This window comes from Lepus europaeus, chromosome 20 (assembly GCF_033115175.1).
Source record: "Lepus europaeus isolate LE1 chromosome 20, mLepTim1.pri, whole genome shotgun sequence".
NCBI lineage: Eukaryota > Metazoa > Chordata > Mammalia > Lagomorpha > Leporidae > Lepus > Lepus europaeus.
Window position 1 is genome coordinate 1,023,998 of NC_084846.1, and position 18,711 is coordinate 1,042,708.

Here is an 18,711-nt window from a genome sequence, read left to right on the forward strand (position 1 = left end):
CTCCACTTCCAATCCAGCTCCCCACAGACAGCCTGGGAAAAGCAGTAGAAGAGGCCCAAGTGTTTGGGCCCCTGCCACTCACACAGGAGACCCAAGGGAAAACTCCTGACTCCTGTCTTAGGCCTGAACCAGACTGGGCCCTTGCGGCCATCTGGGATGGAAGATCTCTCTCTCCCTATCTCTCTGCAACTCTTTCAAATAAATCTCTCAAAAAAAAAAAAAAAAAAAAACAACAACAAAAAAAACAAACAAACATATTTATCTGAAAGGCAGAGTTACAGAGAGAGATGGGGGAGAGAGAGAGAGACTCTGCTCATTCCTCATCCTGTAGAACCTACAGACAATAACTGGTCAAGAGAACTGCAGACCACCGTGGCACAATTTCAAGTGTAACTGCTCCATAGTTTTGATTAGCGTTGACTCCACTCAAATTCAAACCTTCAGCTATAATAATTGAAGCACTTACGGGGCAGTTGTTGTGGACGCTCAGGAGGGAAAAAATCTCCCTTTGGTAAGGCCCTCTCATCCTGAAAGACAAAGAAAATGCATATATCTCAATATCTACTGCAGCACTATTTGCAACAGCAAAAGATGCAACAACCTCACCCTTCCCCACCCCGTCAACATGTGACTGGTTACAGCACAGGATGCTTGGCAAGGGTGAAGGGCATGTGGAAAGGCACTTATTACCTCTGCATCAAGGAAGACAAAAATACACACATGCCTACTGTGGGGGATGGTGGGGACCTGCAGAGTCTCAGTGAAACACTCATGTTTGTGTGTGAATCCAGTACCCCAAAACTCCCTTTAGAGTTCATCCTTGGGTCCTGTGTTCATCACATGTCCTAACTAGACTGCCCTCCACATGTTTCAGTCATGTGTGTGTATGCTGTTCTCTGTAGCACAGCAGGGATAATGCTTATTTATTAAGACTGAAATGCTTCCAACAGACCTTTAAAAAAAAAGCCAAGTCAAAGACCTATTGAGGTTCACTAGAGAAGATACAAACCGCACACTAGAGCCCAACAGTCTGAAAACAAGAAACCACAGATGTAGCCATCCCCCTTCCAAATGATCACTTGCTCACACAGAACACTCCCTGCTTCCTGAACACATAGCACCAACAGCCAACTGCGCAAAGGGAAAACATCCCCCCCAGCAGGAGTCACATGAGCAAAAGATTGTTTCTGTCACAAATGGGCTCAACATACTAACTTATCCATGAATATGCCACAGTGGCTACCTGTACACTTCTAATCATTCCATGATTTTCACAGACTTCTTTGAATATGTTCTAGAAAAATAAATCCTATAAACTTACCATTTTGACGTGCATCGGTCTGTCAAACAGCAGCTGACCGTTAAACATAGCTGATACCATAATTAAGGCTATTTCTTGCAATTCTAAAAACATGCACAGCAAGAGAGAAATAAGGGAGGAGGAGGAGGAGAGGAGAGGGGGAAGGGAGCAAGAAATACTTCCGACTGTTACCATTCCCTTTAGGGGAGGCGTGGGGACCCTTTTACTGCCAAGGGCCATCTGGAAATTTATAGCATCGTTTGCGGGCCACACAAAGTCACGGCGCCGGCCACTATTTATCAACTTAAACATTAGCCTGGTATAGACTTCTTGGACTTTGAGTGCTATCTGCAGCGGCCTTGGCGGGGCCGGCCCAAATGATTTTGCAGGCCTTACACAGCCCCACAGTCCACAACCAGACAGTCCCCTTCCCTGCAGTTAACTGGTGAATACTTTCAAGTATTTGCTTCTGTAATACGCATAAAAGGGGCACCAAATAAAGATGAAGGGGAAAAGCTTCAGCTTACTCCTTAGGCATGACACTCCATGCACAGTCTTGGGCTTTTCACAAACCACCCCCTTAAGCAATGGCATCGGTGTGCTGTGAGTGTCCAATGAGCCAGATATCCTAGCAAGCTGCAAAGCACTAAGTGCTCTGGCTCAGACACTCAGTGACGGTGTCACCTGAGCTTATGACTGTTTCTATGTGGTACTCTTCACTAGGATAAAACAAGATGTGACCTGGGTATTCATGGGGCCAGTGAGGGAACAAAATGATACAGCTGCTTAGGATTAACAGTCTGATTTCCCCCTAGTGATGACACTGCTTTTAGACTTCTCCCTCCAAACCCACAATCATCAGGAAAGCCTACTCACGGGCACAGCCCTTCTATCCCACTGTACTAGATTAACTCTATCTCAGAGAACCTTCAAATTCCACAACAGCTCCCTCTAGTCACAGAGAAATGGCGACAGGCAGTCACCTCCTCCTCAGGCAAACCTGTTACTAACAGACAGCGTTTAGGCCACACTTTCTGTGTGAGTGGAATCCTGGGAAGGATACATATAGCTTGCACAGCTTCAATGGACTGCTCAAAAGTCACAGTGCCTATTCCTCGACTTTTCCCATCTTTGTCCTCCAGAATGTCTGCTCGGACCACAACACCAGCCATACTAAATACTTCCTTCAGTTTCTTCCAGCCAACTTTATAATCCAGCTGATCAAGAGAAGGGGGAGGGGAAGTAAAACCTTTATGTAAATATCTGAAGAAAAATTGTAAACAGTTTAGTATACATGAATCAGACAGGTTTTGCTTGGAAACAAACCTTGGGTGGTGTTACCACAAACACCAATCAAGTATAGTTTTTCCAATAGGACTCTGAAGCCTGCTTTCTTTTCTCAGAAAACTGACATAATACTTTAGGACAGTTATGCGTTCTAAATGTTAAAAAAAAAAAAAAAAAAAAAAACAAGCTTCGCTGCTAGGTCTTCACCACTGCCACACTCCCCCCAACTCCACTTTCTTTGAAAATACATCATTTGTGGATGGAGTAGAATCCTTCATCCAGACGCACCAGGAAGGCATCAGTACTCCTTTTCCCATACACATTTATCCTGCACCTAACTGTACCAAAACAAACCCACAGGAAACATGGACTTGGCTTCCGCTTTTATGAACTGCAAACCTCAGCAACAGATGCCTCAAGGCACTGTGGTCACTCCTGTGATTTAGAAAGGGTCTGACAAAACCCACCCCCAAGGCTGATTTTCAAATCAGTAACAAAGACCTCATATAAATCTTTCCTCTCAAACAACAGCATTACTTTCATAACAAGATCCTTTAGTTAAGTTCTGATTTTCTACTTTAGTTAATGTTTCCATTTACTTACATTTGCTACAAATACTGTGCTTCCAAGTCTTCCAGCCTGTAATGCATGGATAATCTCATTTGGGATGTTAGGATTATTTAGGATACTGGGTGGGATATTAATCATTCCTGGGCCACCTGGTCCCATACCCATCCCACCAGTCGTAGCCATCACCTTTTGCATTGCTCTCCTGGCATGTTCACCATCAGGATCCTAAAACAAGCACAAAAGTGTTACATTTAACTGACCCAGGGGCACTAAAACATGTTTTCACGACAGTCAATGTTCTCACAGCATCAGAGATGGCAAGGCTGTCTGGAAAGCATTCCTCAGATGTAGTAAGAAGTAAGGCAAAGGGACCAAACCGCCAACCGAGGAGGAGTCCCAGTTAAAGAACAGGAAAGGAAGAAAGGGCATAAAATGTAGTGCTGAAAATGCAGCTTTCAACTGAATTAAAAAAGAAGAGGAGGAGGGGTATGACACCATTAGCTGACCTGAAGTAGAACGTCCAGACTGAAATAAGAAATTCAGGGCTTGCTAGAATTCAGTGCAGTTTTGTAATTTCTGTAAAGTCCATCAATGATTTTTCCAGAGGTTGAAACACTGTTCTAGGGTCCCCTGGATACCCAATCGTTAGAAAGTCCTTTAGGTGTTGGTCTCATGTGTGTAGCTCTGAACAGGTAACAACATATGGACAGGTGTGCAAGGCTTAGGTACTAACATGATTTGTGAATTCTCTGTCCTGGGATTTACCACCCTACTAGGCTTTCCTCTCTGAGCTCTGAATGTATTAAATTTCCTTCTCGTGAAGGAGTTTGAAAGAAGTTTGATTTAATTAACAGCAAACGCTGTCTCCCCTAGAGGGAGAAAACAAAGGCATTTGATTCAGATCAAATGGAAGATTTGAGGAATAATAAACTGACTTAAAAACAAAACAGAACAGGAATGGGCATGTGGGCTAGCAGTTAGGACGCCATGTCCCACATCAGAGTACCTGGGGTCGATCTTGGCTCCAAGCTCCTGACTCCAGCTTCCTGCTAATGCAGACCCTGGGAGGCAGCAGCAGGTGATGGCTCAAATACCTGGGTCCCTGCCACCCACTTGGGAGATGCAGACTGAGTTCCCGACTCCCAGTCTCAGCCCAGCCCAGCCCAGCCATGCAGATCAAGTAAAGCAGGGGACAGAAGCTCTCTGTCTTTCCCTCTCTGCCTGTCAAATAAATAAATAAAATGATGAAAGAACAAATAAATGATGAAAGAAAGATGGGCCAAGAAAAGGACTCAGCCCAGGTACCACTCTGCAGTCTCCCACAGAACCACAGGTTCTGTCTGAATGTCCGAGACGTAAAGCACTCGTGTAAGCAGTCACTCGTGATCTGCCCCGCCGCTATTCCAGAGTTCTTCCGGGAGTGACTGACCTCTTTGTGAAAAACAAGAGGTTGGTCTACATTGTGAAATGCAGCCAAGACCATTACCCTCCCTTCTTAACTTTAAACAGAACAATGTAGGAGCCAGTGTTGTGACGCAGCGGGTTAAAGCTGCAACCTGCAAAGCTGGCAGCCCGTACCAGAGTGTCAGTTTGGGGACTGGTTGCTCCACTTCTGATCCAAATCCCCACTAATGAGCCAGGGAAACCACCAGAAGATGGTCCAAGTACTTGGGCCCCTGCCATCCTAAATGGGAGATGAGGATGTTCCTGGTTCTTGGCTTCAGCCTGACCCAACCTAGGTCATTGCAGCAATTTGTGGGGTAAACAGCAGATAGAAGATCTCTCTCAATTTCTCTCTCTTCTCTTGACACTCTTTCAATTAATAAATCTTAAAAAAACAAACAAACAAAAAATGGGGGGTTGGTGGTGCTGTGGCATAGCAGGTAAAGCCATAATCTGTAGTGCCAGCATCCCAAATGGGCAACAGTTCGAGTCCAGCTGATCCAATTCTGATCCAGCTCTCTGCTATGGCCTGGGAAAGCAGCGGAAGATAACCCAAGTCCTTGCATCCCTGCAACTGCATGGGAGACCCGGAAAAAGCTTCCTGGCTCATGGCTTTGGATTGGTCATTGTGGCCATATGGGGAGGGAACCAGCAGATGGAAGACCTCTTTCTCTCTCTTTCTGCCTCTCTGTAACACTGCCTTTCAAATAAATAAACAAATTGTAAAATAAAATGAACATGGACAACGTGACATGGTACCCAGAGTTAATCAAGAGCTTACTTCTTTTACTTTCAGTGGCCGTCCACTCAGACTATGCTTGTTTAGAACTTCAGCAGCTTTTTTCATGCTCTCTTCCATCTTGAATTCAACAACGCTACAAAGAGTCAAAAGGAAATGAGTGAAAACAGTCCTATAACTCAGAAGGCTCAAATGCCAATAAGTAACTAGACAATACTTACGCACATCCCTTTGGAAGAAGCCAGACCAGTCAGAAGAGCAAGGAAGGAGGGAAAAAAAAAAAAAGAAAAGAAAATGTAAATATGAATGACAGTTAGTAACAAATTGAAAATATGATTTATGTAACCAAGTTTTTAAAAGTTAACCCTTCTAAGGGGAAGCTGACAGCAGTGCCTGGCCCGGCCTTCCTTATTAAAGCTTTGGCTCCTTAACATCGCCTTTGCCTACACATTACCAGCATTGCACTAGAATTGAAGTTATAATAAGCAGACCTAAATTCAGGTTCTCCAAGAAATCACACAAACTTTAGATCTGCTTTCCTCTGTAACTCAAGCAATTCCTTATGGTGCTCCTCTTCAATCCATCCTTTCCATAAATTAAGCTCATCCTTTTGATTGTTCTAAGCCAACTAGGCAGATTTTGAACGTTCAGGTTTTTAATATTTAGTTTACAATTTACTGGCACAAAGGCAACTTTTCAGAATCTTTGGTTCACACAACTTTCAAATTCAGCAAACAACCAAGAGTAACATTTTCTAGACAAGAACACACATTTTACATTAATTATACCACCGCTAAAATTCCATGCATAATTCACACACAGCCAATTCCTCTGTTAACAAAGAAGACAATGCTGCTATTGGCCCCAGTTATCCAAATTGGGCATCCAAACAGAATACCAAAAAGCTCTTTGGCCAGCCATTTGGAAAAGCGGGACTCACATTTGCAAACCCCCTCCCGCCCCACTCGAATGTTGGCAAAAGTCAAACATAGCTACTATACATGAGCACTCACTGCCTTCCTGATTTCATTCGAGTCCACGCCACCATACAGTTACATTTGTCATGTAGTAAATCCACAGAAGAAATTCTCTCAGACACTTACCCTTGACTTTCCTTCAGCGTCCATTAAGAGCTCCACGTATGTTACCTCACCAACTACAAATCAGTTTCCAGACGACACATAAACCAAGGGAGAAAAGCCAAGAAAACAATGGGAATTTAGAACAATCATCAGCAACCTTGTATGGAGCCTCTGCCTTATAAGAAAGCCCAGAAACACTCCATATTCTCTAAACCACCAAACTAGGCATTACAGGTGTGCAGTAAAAGTAGGTGGAAACTCATTAACAACATGTCCTTGATTTTCCTCCCACCACAAACAAGCTATTTCCACAGATTTCCATAGCGATTTCCCTGTCCAGAATACTCACTCATGACTAGAGGCAATCCAAATCTACAGGAAAGAAGCCTGCATGACTCACTTTTTTGGGGAAGGGATGGAGTTTTACACATGTGCTCTTACTGGTGAGAGCAGCGAGTGAGCACACAAGCTGCAATCCCTCCAACCTGAGCTCACACGCCATAAACATACAAGTCTGTGTATGCTTGAGCTCAGTCACACACAAATGCCACAGGGTCAGCCTCCTGGGGGTGCCACCTGTGTTATCACAGAACCCCATACCCAGGAGAGCCCCACACTAGGCTTAACGGCATTTTCTCCATCTTGAAATTCTCGATTTTTAAATAAGAGGCCCCTCATTTTAATTTTGCAGCAGGCCCCACAAATCTGGAAGCTGGTCCGGCACACAGCACCAGGCTCCTTGACTGCAAGCAGCAGAATATTTGAACATACAGAGAGACAAAACCAGAGCAGCAACTGGATTCTCTTCAGTGAATCAAGCCAGGCTGTATTCTTGCTGCTTTCTAAACATCCCCGTGAAAGGAACCATGTGAATGCAATTTTAGGGTGCAGTTTGCACCTAAATAAGTTAAATACTCACAAGACTCTCATCTACACTAAGGGAAAACAGCATTTCCAAAGTTTCTGCAGCTTTTCCTTAAGGTTTGGATTGCCAATTCATGACCACCACGACCACATTAGACTCCATCAACACCACCACCACAGTGGCTGCTGAACTTGAAGATGGCACCAGTAAACAAACTTTAAAGCACTGAAGCTTGGAGACGTCAGAGGGGACTTCTGTTTTCATGGACGTCCTTTTTCTCTTTGAGGACTATTTTCACAAAGGTAATATAACCACCAGTTCAAGTGTGGTTTAGTAGTGCAAGGGTAAAATCAAACCACTTATGGCCTTGGGAAGGTCTACTTATTTCTAACTCCTTTGTCTAGACATTAAAATTACTAGGAAGATTTAAAAATTAATGTATCAAGGAAAGGCTTAAAGAAAAGCAATAACTCATTAACATGTCCTTGTTTCACAAATAAAACTGGCATGCTGAAGGACATATTTATTAAAGGATTTGCACCGTGCTTAAGGCAAGAATGCCAACTGTTCAACAGTTAGTCTATTGCCTTCCTTGTCCTTTCTTCGAAATGTTACAGAACCAAACCTTGTACTTTGCACAAGAGATGAATAATCAGTGCAAAGAAATGAAGAAAGGAAACAAGGAGGATTGGTACAGCTTAATCTTTGGAGTATATAATCCTGGAGGAAAACCTGAAGACTGATCACAGCCCAGGGATGGAGTACAAATTGGCTGTATTTTATCTCTACAGAAAAAGTTTTAAAAAGTCATAACCATTTCTGAGGCCACATAAGAGCCACTTCAACAGCAGCAGCCACTGAAGGCCCAACAGTCCGTATCTCCACTTGGATGGAAATGCCTAGTGTCAGAAACACTGAAGACAGATCCCCGAATGTACTCCCTTACCAGCTGTGGCTGCCACCTCCTAACTTAAAAGAATCATAAAGACAGATATCACCATGCTGTCAAGATTCAAACACTGTTGCATTTGAAGTTTCTAGTCTGTGTCCAGAAAAGTACTTTTATCAAAACACTGGTACTGCAACCAAGAGAACAAACAAATCCAAAACAAACTTTTTTCCATGGTCATAACCATTATAATAAAATAGCTGGTTTAGAAATCAATGTTTTTCCACTTAACATTCTAGTGATGGCACACACTCAACGTCAATCCCTTGCACTAAAAAATTGTTTAAAATGTCCCCTCTTTCATCTTCCTCCAAACAGCTCAGCTGTTTAGAAATCACTCCAGCATGAGGAGTGCTGTCCCTGGGCTTCCTCACAGATTCATAAAACCCATCAACAGCTCAGCATCTCACATCTGCAGTAGCTGCTCAACCCTACTTCCCGACAGGAAGCGAACCATGAAGGCTTTAAAAACCACGTCTCTGAGTAAGGCAATGGTAAAGCTAAGACTCGCTTCATGTCGTCAGTACACCCAGCAGCAGGAATTTGAAAGCAAAACTGGCCAACTCACCAGTCTGGTCACCTTCTACCAGATGAAGTTTAAAAGAGCAAACTATCTGAAGCAGATCGGAGCTGGGACTCAGACAGAGGAGACAAGCCGGCAACAGCAGCAGTCTCACAGAATGAACTCGCGATTAACAACCAGACACTGCAGTTCCTCTCCTCCTGAACATGCATGGAACCCACAGAATTCCAAAAGCAAGCTAAGGCAAATCCTACTGCAGCTTTACACATTAAAATATCTAAATGAAAGACTCGAAAATTTCTAACATCAAATGTCATCACTCACCTTCATTTAAAAAAATGTTCCCAAAGAAATTTTAACCAACACTGTGCAAATATAACACATCAAGAGGATGGGCAAGTAAGCTGAGGAAGAACTCGAGTGGTCTGGAGCTACCACAATTTAACACCCTGGAACACACTTTTATTATAATGAGCATTTGTTTTCGAGCTTCCATTGACTTTTCAAGTCTAAAATAGACACCCCTCCCCTCCCCCCCAAAAAAAAAGAGGGACTACAGGGGCCAAAGCTTCACTGAACAGAATTCCCATGCATGACACCTATGATTTTTCAAATGGGGGGGGGGGCCTTAAATGGAGGTATGCTGTCAAGCATTCCTTACCTCACAATGGCCCACTCTAATGGGGGTATACAGAATAAATGCAGTTTAATTTGGAAAGCTTCTGTCTTTGATATAAAAGACAACTTGAAACATGGCAAGATTTGACATGAGCACAAGTTAGAAAATGCATGAGCTCATGCTTGCTCCCTAGCAACAGCAGAAGAGAGCACTTCCTCTCCACCTGGACTGAAGACCAGAGTGGACCACAAAGGCTGGATGCAGTGGGGTGGGGGCGGGGGTGTAATCCCAACATTCATGTATGAATGCTTCATCATCTCAGCCCTCTCCAAAACAGGCTGGGTTTCCATAAAAAGGCAAATATGAAGGAGCAGGTAGACTGAGTACAAATTCTGCTTCCTATATCCACATCCCAAGATGATCTCCAAGAGCCTGCGGGAGTTGGCTTTCTATTTGGCTATGTTTGCCCTCAAGGTCTCAGCTTTCTGTCAGCTGAAATCTCAAATTTAAAGTCATACATTAAATACCAACAGAGGGATTAAGTGCTAAAAGAAATCTTAGCTTGGGCTGGCGCTGTGGCATAACACGTTAAGCCACTGCCTGCAATGTCAGCATTCCATAGGGGCACCAGTTTGAGTCCTGGCAGTTCCACTTCTGATCCAGCTCCCTAATAATGTGCCTGGGAAAGCAGCAAAAGATGGTCCAAGTCCCTGGGACCCTGCATCCAGGTGGGAGATCTGGAAGAAGCTCCTGGTTTCAACCTGGCCTTCTCCCAGCTGTTGCAGCCATCTGGGGAATGAACTAGTAGATGGAAAATCTCTCTGCCTCTCCCTCTCTATGTAACTTTGCCTTTCAATTAAATTAGTAAATCTTTAAAAAAAAAAAAGGGGGGGGGAGGAAATCTTTGCTTACACAAGTAAAACTAACTGCTGCTAAACATGGGATTGATTTGAGAGCAAACTCCATCACCGAGCTTCTTTTCTTCCTCAAACTAGGCTCCTTTTTCACTCATTTCTGGCACAGCTCAGTACCGCATGGGCTGCAGCTGCCCCACCCAATGCTGTGGATCCCTGGATAGGCCAGGAAAACAAGCAGCCCAGTGGCAAGCTTCCTTTATCCACAGGATTTCATGGTCTCAAACTAACACAGCACAGCATTTAAATTCAAAATGCCCAGATTCACTTTTTGCTCTCAGAAATCTTTATTTTCTCCCAGTTTTTATGCTCAAACATTATCTGTTATGCTCCGGACTATTAAGCCACTTTCAAATCTGGTTTGGCAACTCCAGTGCAAATTTCACATGTGCCTCCCAATTTTTTCCCCCCAATCCAGCAACTCAACTCTTCAGTGTTCACAGCAGCCACTTGTTCCATGCAATGCTCCCATTAAAAAATAAGCATGGCCAAAAGGCAAGATAATTGAAACCTCCTCTGTCTTCATCAGGACCCACAGCAAGAAGGGGAAGGCAGCAGAGCAGCTGCTCAGGCAGAGTGGACTGTGGAAACAGTATTTAATCCATCTGGCTGTGATGAGAAAAGGGGAATTGAGCAAAGGAGCAGTCTGTCTCAAAACAAAACAAAACTCTCCATTTTCTCTTTAAAACTGGCAACAAGGGGCCAGCACTGTGCAGTGCCGGCATCCCATATTGGCGCCCGGTCAAGTCCCAGCTGCTCCATTTCCAATCCAGCTCTCTGCTATGGCCTGGGAAAAGCAGAAGATGGTCCAAGTGCTTGGGCCCCTGCACCTGCGTGCATGGGAGATCTGGATAAAGCTCCTGGCTCCTGACTTCTGGCTCAACCCTGGCCATTGCAGCCATTTGGGGAGTGAACCAGAAGATGGAAAATAGATCTCTCTCTCTCTCTCTGCCTCTCAAATAAATGAAAGAATCTTCTAAAAAATAAATAAAATGAACAATGTTGGATTTTGTGACAGTGCCAAACAAGTTCTGTGATTCTATCCAAGGGGAAAGACTTAAGTGACCAGTTCATATATTGTAAATAGGATTGCCTAGACTGTTTCTAAATGCTAAAGAGAACACACACCGGGTGTCAAAGGGGAAAAAAGATCTTTGACCAGTGTCACAGGGAGAATTAGGGAGGGTCTGTGAGACTCACCCATGATCAGCCTTTGGAAAGCTCCCTCCCTTCTTGCCATCTCAAAGCTGCTTTAGTTCTGAGAGGCTGCAATTAAACATCGTTGCCATGAAAGAAAATTAAAGTTGAGGACACTACTAACTCTAGCTCTTATTGTGCTAGTTTCCTGAGAATAGCATTAAGATTTCATCAGAGATGGACTCAGGCTGGTGGGGTAGTTTGATAACAGCATCGATTTCTGTGGTGTGTCCACTTGGGATCTACGGTGTCAAGTGCTCCTGTCTGCCATTTTTTCCTGCAACAGTCTTCAAAAAACTCAGCAACAGAATTCAATATTTCAGATTAAAATAACCACTTAAACATATTTTTGGCATACTAAGACATGAGCAAGAAGGTATTTTAAAACCTCATAATGGAGAGATTTCTTAAAGAGTCTCATGTATATAAACATGTAAATTTCTTTATAGACTTTACACACTCTATACAGCACTATCATTAAAAAGCACATTCATTACCTTTCTCTCATGAATCACTTTACCCACAATCCAAAACTGCTAATAAGTTAAACAGCAAAGTAATTAATTTAACCAGTATGGGGAGCTCTAAACAAGAACATTGTAAGGTTTGTTAAAAATAACTGATTTACTGCACACCTGTAATTCTAAATTACACCACCAAAAATACACTGAAAGGGCTACGCCCAGGCATTCGTAGCAGTATGCCAGGGGAATATGAGAACCAGTTTGGAAGTATCCAAATAAACCACCAGGCTGGCTCCACACTTAATACAGTGCAAAATAGTAAATTGAGGTGAACTGCTTCTACATCCAGAAACGTCATGGCTGCTGCTGCTGCTTCCAAAGCAGCTTCCAAAGCTTCCAAAGCTGAATTACTGAATGGTTAAGCAGTAAAAATATCACCTACTTGATCCATCATGTCCCAAAACTGGTTCACACTCTCCTAAAAATGAAAAAATAATTTGGCCTGCAATCTCTTACAAAATTCTAACAATTGCATTTTCAAAGCCACATTCCTGGTTCTTGGAACTACTATACCTTATTATCCATGGAAATAGCAATTCAGCGGTTCAACCAAATCACGAGAACACAAATTTGGGGGTTATCCCAAAAACTAATTCAAATGAGACCCAACTGTACTGTACGAAATTCTAAACTCGTATTGAAGCAGCAGTCCCAAAAACCAAGAACACTGCATCTGGGATGCAACGTGACACGCCCTTCAGACAAAAGAAACTGCACTCTTGCCCTAGGAGCATTGGCGGGAATGATTTAGCTGATCAAGGCAGGAAAACAATCTCACACCAAAACGTGCTTCCACCCGTGTTATCTGGAAAAGTACCACATTGGAACAGCATACATGACTGTACAGAGAGGTTCACGGTGCCTAGTGCATCTTGCATGCCATGGTCAAAATAAATGATGGGACGATGATGGCAGTGGCCACTCATCACTTCAAGACCCAAGGCAGGGAGCACCAGTACACATACCAAAATGGCCTACCCAACTGGCAGCTCTGTCCCTGAAATGGTAATCACCTAGCAAATCCAGCTCACATCTCTTCTCATTATGAATGTTCCAGAAAACAATACCTGTCAGCCTTCAAAAAGACTCCATTAAAGGCAATTTGACTCTAGCTTTCCGTTGGCACGGAAGGGAGGAGCTCAAGGCATTATACAACCTGTTCTCTATCTGTAGTTCTGTCTAAACCACAGCCTTGAGAACCACCAGCAGGGCCAAGAATCAGGAGAGAGAGACAAGAGCAGAACAGAGCGAAGGAGGAAAGAGGACACACGTGTGCACAGGGTGGGTGGGGCAGAGGAGCACCGGGCAGGCTCCTCAGACCTGGTGGCAGCAGAGTTTGGCTGCTTCCCCTACCCTAGGCTGGAATCTGGATTCCAGGCTGTGACAAGGTGCACCTTAAAGCACTACATTACAAAGCAGATACCTCCCTTTTGAGCTCTCCAAATGCCAACCTACTCTCTTTTCTCCCAGAAGGGAAAGTGGTCTAACAGTTTAAATACAAGCTAATGTTTTACAGTTTGGAATCTGAGCACACATTGTCCAGCTACTAGATTTTGAGCCCAAGAAAGCCACAAGACTTAAACAAACTACCTTCCTGCTAGATTTAAAGTTTTTTTTTTTTTTTTAAGTAGGGGAGGGGGCAGAGAAAAGAAATAGAAAAACCTCTCCCACATAATGTGAAGAATTTGATAAATTTCCTTAAAACAAAAAACTCCCCAAGTCTACTCAAAGCCTTATTATTAATCATACGAAGCCAATACAATCATTTGTAGGCCAAAAGACCATACAAACCACCCTGTATGACACACAGGGGCATGACCACAAAAAAGTGGGGTGGGGTGAAGGGGCTCAGCTTGAGCCTGGACAGAAAACATGCTCTACCCAGAACAGCTTCCACTGACAAAAATAACCGAGGAAATTGCCACAGAAAGATGACACACCAATCTTCTTACCCTACTCAACCACCAGTACCATTACCTTTTTCTTTAACCAGGTCTTTAAGTGACTGCCATTTCACATCAAAAGGTATGTTTGTGATGAAGGCTCGGTATCTCTTTGTCGGGTTGGCGTAAGGTTCAAAGCGATTGCCTCCTCTTTTTATGTTTTTCTCCTTCCTCTTCTCATTCTGAGTAGGTCGTTCTCCTTCACTGAGTTCAAGAGAGAAAAAAGTATCCACATATTAGCACAACATGAAAGACAATACTTGATTTGCTAGGTTTACAATTCCACACAAAATTACACATGACACAAGACTAATATTGGGGGGCTGGCACTGTGACGTAGCGGGTAAAAGCCACCACCTGCAGTACCAGCATCCCACATGGACACCAGTTCGAGACCCAGCTGTTCCACTTCAAATCCAGCTCTCTGCTATGGCCTGGGAAAGCAGTGGAGGTTAGCTCAGGTCCTTGGGCCCCTGCATCTGCGTGGGAGACCCGGAGGAAGCTCCGGGCTCCTAGCTTCAGATCAGTGCAGCTCGGGCTGTTGTGGCTGACTGGGGAGTGAACTGGTGGATGAAGACTGACCAACCTCTCTCTCTCTGCTCTGCCTCTCCTTCTCTCTGCATACTCTTTCAAATAAGTAGGTAGATCTTTAAAAAAAAAAAAAAAAAAAAAAAGACTAATACTGGTTTTAACATGAGACATTCAAAGTGAAGCTGCCCTACAGGGCAGAAAGCTCCAGTAGTATGTTGTTCCACATCCACCTACCAAACCATTCCCACAAGTACACTCCCAGGTTTACAAACCCTCCTCTAGGCTTTGACAGAGACGGGAGTGACGGCAACTGCCAGCCTAAGGTGTGTCAATTCCAAGAAAGAAACAGGAAAAGAGAAGGGAATAGAAATAATAGCCGTGGCTTAACAGGCTAATCCTCCGCCTTGCGGCGCCGGCACACCGGGTTCTAGTCCCGGTCGGGGCACCGATCCTGTCCCGGTTGCCCCTCCTCCAGGCCAGCTCTCTGCTATGGCCCGGGAAGGCAGTGGAGGATGGCCCAAGTCCTTGGGCCCTGCACCCACATGGGAGACCAGGAGAAGCACCTGGCTCCTGGCTTCGGATCAGCGCGATGAGCTGGCCGCAGCGGCCATTGGAGGGTGAACCAACGGCAAAAAGGAAGACCTTTCTCTCTGTCTCTCACTATCCTCTCCGCCTGTCAAAAAAAAAAAAAAAGAAAGAAATATGAAGTACACACAGGCCCAATTTTAGCCTTACAAATAAAACCATCTTTTGTTATATTTATTTTTTAAAGACTTTATTTATTTGAAAGAGTTATATAGAGAGAAGGAGTGAGAAAGAGATCTTCAGTCTACTGCTTCATTCCCCAAATGGTCACAACAGCCAGAGCTGGTCCAGGCCAAAGGAAGGAGCCAGAAGCTTCCTCCAGGTCTCCAGTGTGGCTGGCAGGATCCAAGCACTTGGGCCATATTTCTCTGCTTTTCTCAGACTATCAGAGAACTGGCCCTCATATGCAATGACAGTATTGCAGGCAGCAGCGTTCCACTATGCCAGGACACCAGGCTTTTTCATTGTATTTATTAAAAGGCAGGGGGGCCAGCACTGTGGTGTAGAAAGTTAAGCCTCCACATGCAGCACTGCCATCCCATATGGATTCTGGTTCAAGTCCTAGCTGCTCCTCTTCCAATCCAACTCTCTGTTAATGGCCAGGGAAGACAGTGGAAGTAGGCTCAAGTGCTTGCCCTGCACCCACATGACAGACTCAGAAGGGCCGGCGCCGCGGCTCACTTGGCTAATACTCCGCCTGCGGCGCTGGATTCTGTTCCGGTTGCTCCTCTTCCAGTCCAGTTCTCTGCTGTGGCCCGGGAGTGCAGTGCAGGATGGCCTAAGTCCTTGGGCCCTGCACCTGCACGGGAGACCAGGAGGGAGCACCTGGCTCCTGGCTTCGGATCGGCGCAGCACGCCGGCAGCAGCACACCAGCTGTAGCGGCCATTAGGGGGGTGAACCAATGGAAAGGAAGACCTTTCTCTCTCTCTCTAACTCTGCCTGTCAAAAAAAAAAGACTCAGAAGAAGCTTCTGGGTCCTGGCTTCAGAACTCTGCCTCAAATAAATAAATCTTTAAAAGAAAGCGAGAAAGCGAACGCCAAGTGCAGAGCTGTGATGTAGTGGGTTAAGATTCATCTGGGCCGGCGCCGCGGCTCAATAGGCTAATACTCCGCCTGTGGCGCTGGCACACTGGGTTCTAGTCCCAGTCGGGGCGCTGGTTCTGTCCCGGTTGCTCCTCTTCCAGTCCAGCTCTCTGCTGTGGCCCAGGAGTGCAGCGGAGGATGGCCCAAGTCCTTGGGCCCTGCACCCGCATGGGAGACCAGGAGAAGCACCTGGCTCCTGGCTTCGGATCGGCGCAGTACGCCAGCGGCCGTTGGAGGGTGAACCAACGGCAAAGGAAGTCCTTTCTCCCTGTCTCTCTCTCACTGTCCACTCTGCCTGTCACACACACACACACACACACACACAAGACGTCATCTGTAGTGTGAGCATCCTTTATGGGTACAGGTCCATGTCTTGGCCCCAAGTCCTTGGGCCCCTGCAGCCACGTGGGAGACCCAGATGAAGCTCCTGGCTTCGGATCGACTCAGCCCCAGCCACTGCAGACACTTGGGGAGTTACCCAGCCCAGACCACAATTTTGATGAGTTATAAAACTATCTTTATTTAATTAAAGGGCTGATGTGTAGTCTGGATTCTATCTCTTCCTTTTATGGGGCAGGGGTAGTATTCAAACACCAGATGGTAGTCTGCAAACTTTTACTCTAAAAAAAAAAATTTAAGTTAACAATTTTTTATAGCCCCCAAAGTCCTCTTTATTCATCCTCCATATCCAAATACATGGTTGCCAAGTGGGATCCTAGGGAAGGTATTATAGGATCTTTGCCACACTTCACGCCAACACACAATCAATAGGTTTCCCTTCTCACTGGGTGGCAGATGTGGCGTTAGAGCCACTCCAACCCTGATTTCTAGAACACAAACCATCCAAATTCACAATAAATGCTCCTCAGGATGGCAGCAAGCACACAGCTGATTCCAAAAGGAAACCCACAACTGTCGCACAGACCACCAGTTGACTCCGTGAGAAAAATTCTGCACCGAAGTCTGCCAAACAGAAGGCATTTGTGACAGTGTCTCTCACTGGCAGGAACCCAAGTATATAGGCCCTTTTTTTTGGGGGGGTGGGGGGGTGGGGACATGAAGCTGGATGGGAAGCAGAATAGCAGAGACAGGAACTGGAATGCCAGCATCACAAGCTGCAGCTAACCTGCTGCACCACAACTGGCCCCAAGATTTGCATTTTAAAATGTTACTAGGGCCGGCAACGCAGTTCACTAGGCTAATCCTCCGCCTGCGGCGCCAGCACCCCGAGTTCTAGTTCCAGTTGCGGCGCTGGTTCTGTCCTAGTTGCTCCTCTTCCAGTCCAGCTCTCTGCTGTGGCCCGGGAGGGCAGTGGAGGATGGCCCAAGTCCTTGGGCCCTGCACCCGCATGGGAGACCAGGAAGAAGCACCTGGCTCCTGGCTTCAGATCGGCGCAGCGCGCCAGCGGTAGCAGTCATTTGGGGGTGAACCAACGGAAGGAAGACCTTTCTCTCTGTCTCTCTAACTCTGCCTGTCAAAAAATTAAAAAAAAAAAAAAAAAAAAAGTTATTGGGACACAGAAACAGTTCCAATCAGTTTTTCAGACCATTTAGTTCATATATTAATTATAGAATATAGAAACAATTACAGCTACTGCAGGTAACAAAGTGTCTAGTTCATATTCTGCTGCTCCATATGGCTAAGAATAAACCACCTAATCTAACCACAGAAGCTGGCTGGCCCTCTGGCTTGGATTAATCCCCTCTCACAGGGCGCTGGGTTCAACCTCCCAAGTATAGGCAAAGCACTTTTCCCTGAACATTTCCTTTCTCTGAGAAATTTCTTCACAAGTAAAAAAAAAAAAAAAAAAGATGAAAACTACCTCTTGTCACTTCCAGGCTTCTTGAAAAATCTAATGCCAGGGCCGGCGCTGTGGTGCAGCGGGTTTAGCCACCACCTGCAGGGCCGGCACCAGTTCAGTCCCAGCTGCTCCACTTCCTATCCAGCTCTCTGCTACAGCTTGGGAAAGCAGTAGAAGATGGCCCAAGCCCCTGGGCTCCTGCACCCGCCTGGGAGACTCGGAGGAAGCTCTTAGCTCCTGGCTTTGGATCAGCACAGATCCGGCCGCTGCAGCCAACTGGGGAGTGAACCAACGGATGGAAGACCTCGCTCTCTCTCTGCCTCTCCTCTCTGTGTAACTCTTTCAAAAAAATAAATCTTAAAAAAGAAAAAGAAAAACCTAATGCCCACCACCAACTGTTCTTTGTAGAATTATAGAGAATGGTCCACAAAGACAAGCAACTCAAAACACACATTCAGGAGCTGGCACTGTGGCATAATGGGTAAAGCCGCCAACTGTGGTGTCAGCATCCCATATGGGCACCAGTTCAAGTCCTGGCTGTTCCTTTTCTGATCAGGCTCTCTGCTATGGCCTGGGAAAGCAGTAGATGTCTCAAGTCCTTGGGCCCCTGCAACCACCTGGAGACGTGGAAAAAGTTCCTGGCTCCTGGCTTCAGATCAGCCCAGCTCCAGTCATTGCAGCCATCTGGGAGCAAACCAACAGATGGAAGACACCTCTCTCTCTCTGCCTCTGCCTCTCTGTAACTCCGCCTTTCA

At 45.3% G+C, this 18,711-nt stretch overlaps 1 protein-coding gene across 4 annotated transcripts in view; it reads right to left on the bottom strand.

Moving 5' to 3' along the window:
* The window catches only part of HNRNPM (heterogeneous nuclear ribonucleoprotein M), a 44,940-nt gene that overhangs the window by 19,925 nt on the left and 6,304 nt on the right, over positions 1-18,711 (bottom strand). For 2 of the 4 annotated variants that reach the window (XM_062178742.1, XM_062178741.1), the window contains exons 1-6: positions 5,382-5,499; positions 3,344-3,382; positions 3,191-3,226; positions 2,364-2,517; positions 1,322-1,371; positions 467-527 (exon numbers count right to left, since the gene is read on the bottom strand). In XM_062178742.1, coding sequence (XP_062034726.1) covers positions 467-527; positions 1,322-1,371; positions 2,364-2,517; positions 3,191-3,226; positions 3,344-3,382; positions 5,382-5,459 — 418 coding nt within the window. In that variant the 5' untranslated portion in view covers positions 5,460-5,499. Of the gene's footprint in view, positions 1-466; positions 528-1,321; positions 1,372-2,363; positions 2,518-3,190; positions 3,383-5,381; positions 5,500-5,560; positions 5,569-6,442; positions 6,496-13,989; positions 14,160-18,711 lie in introns of those variants that run through there. The other 2 variants (XM_062178743.1, XM_062178740.1) reach the window with 2 other exon arrangements.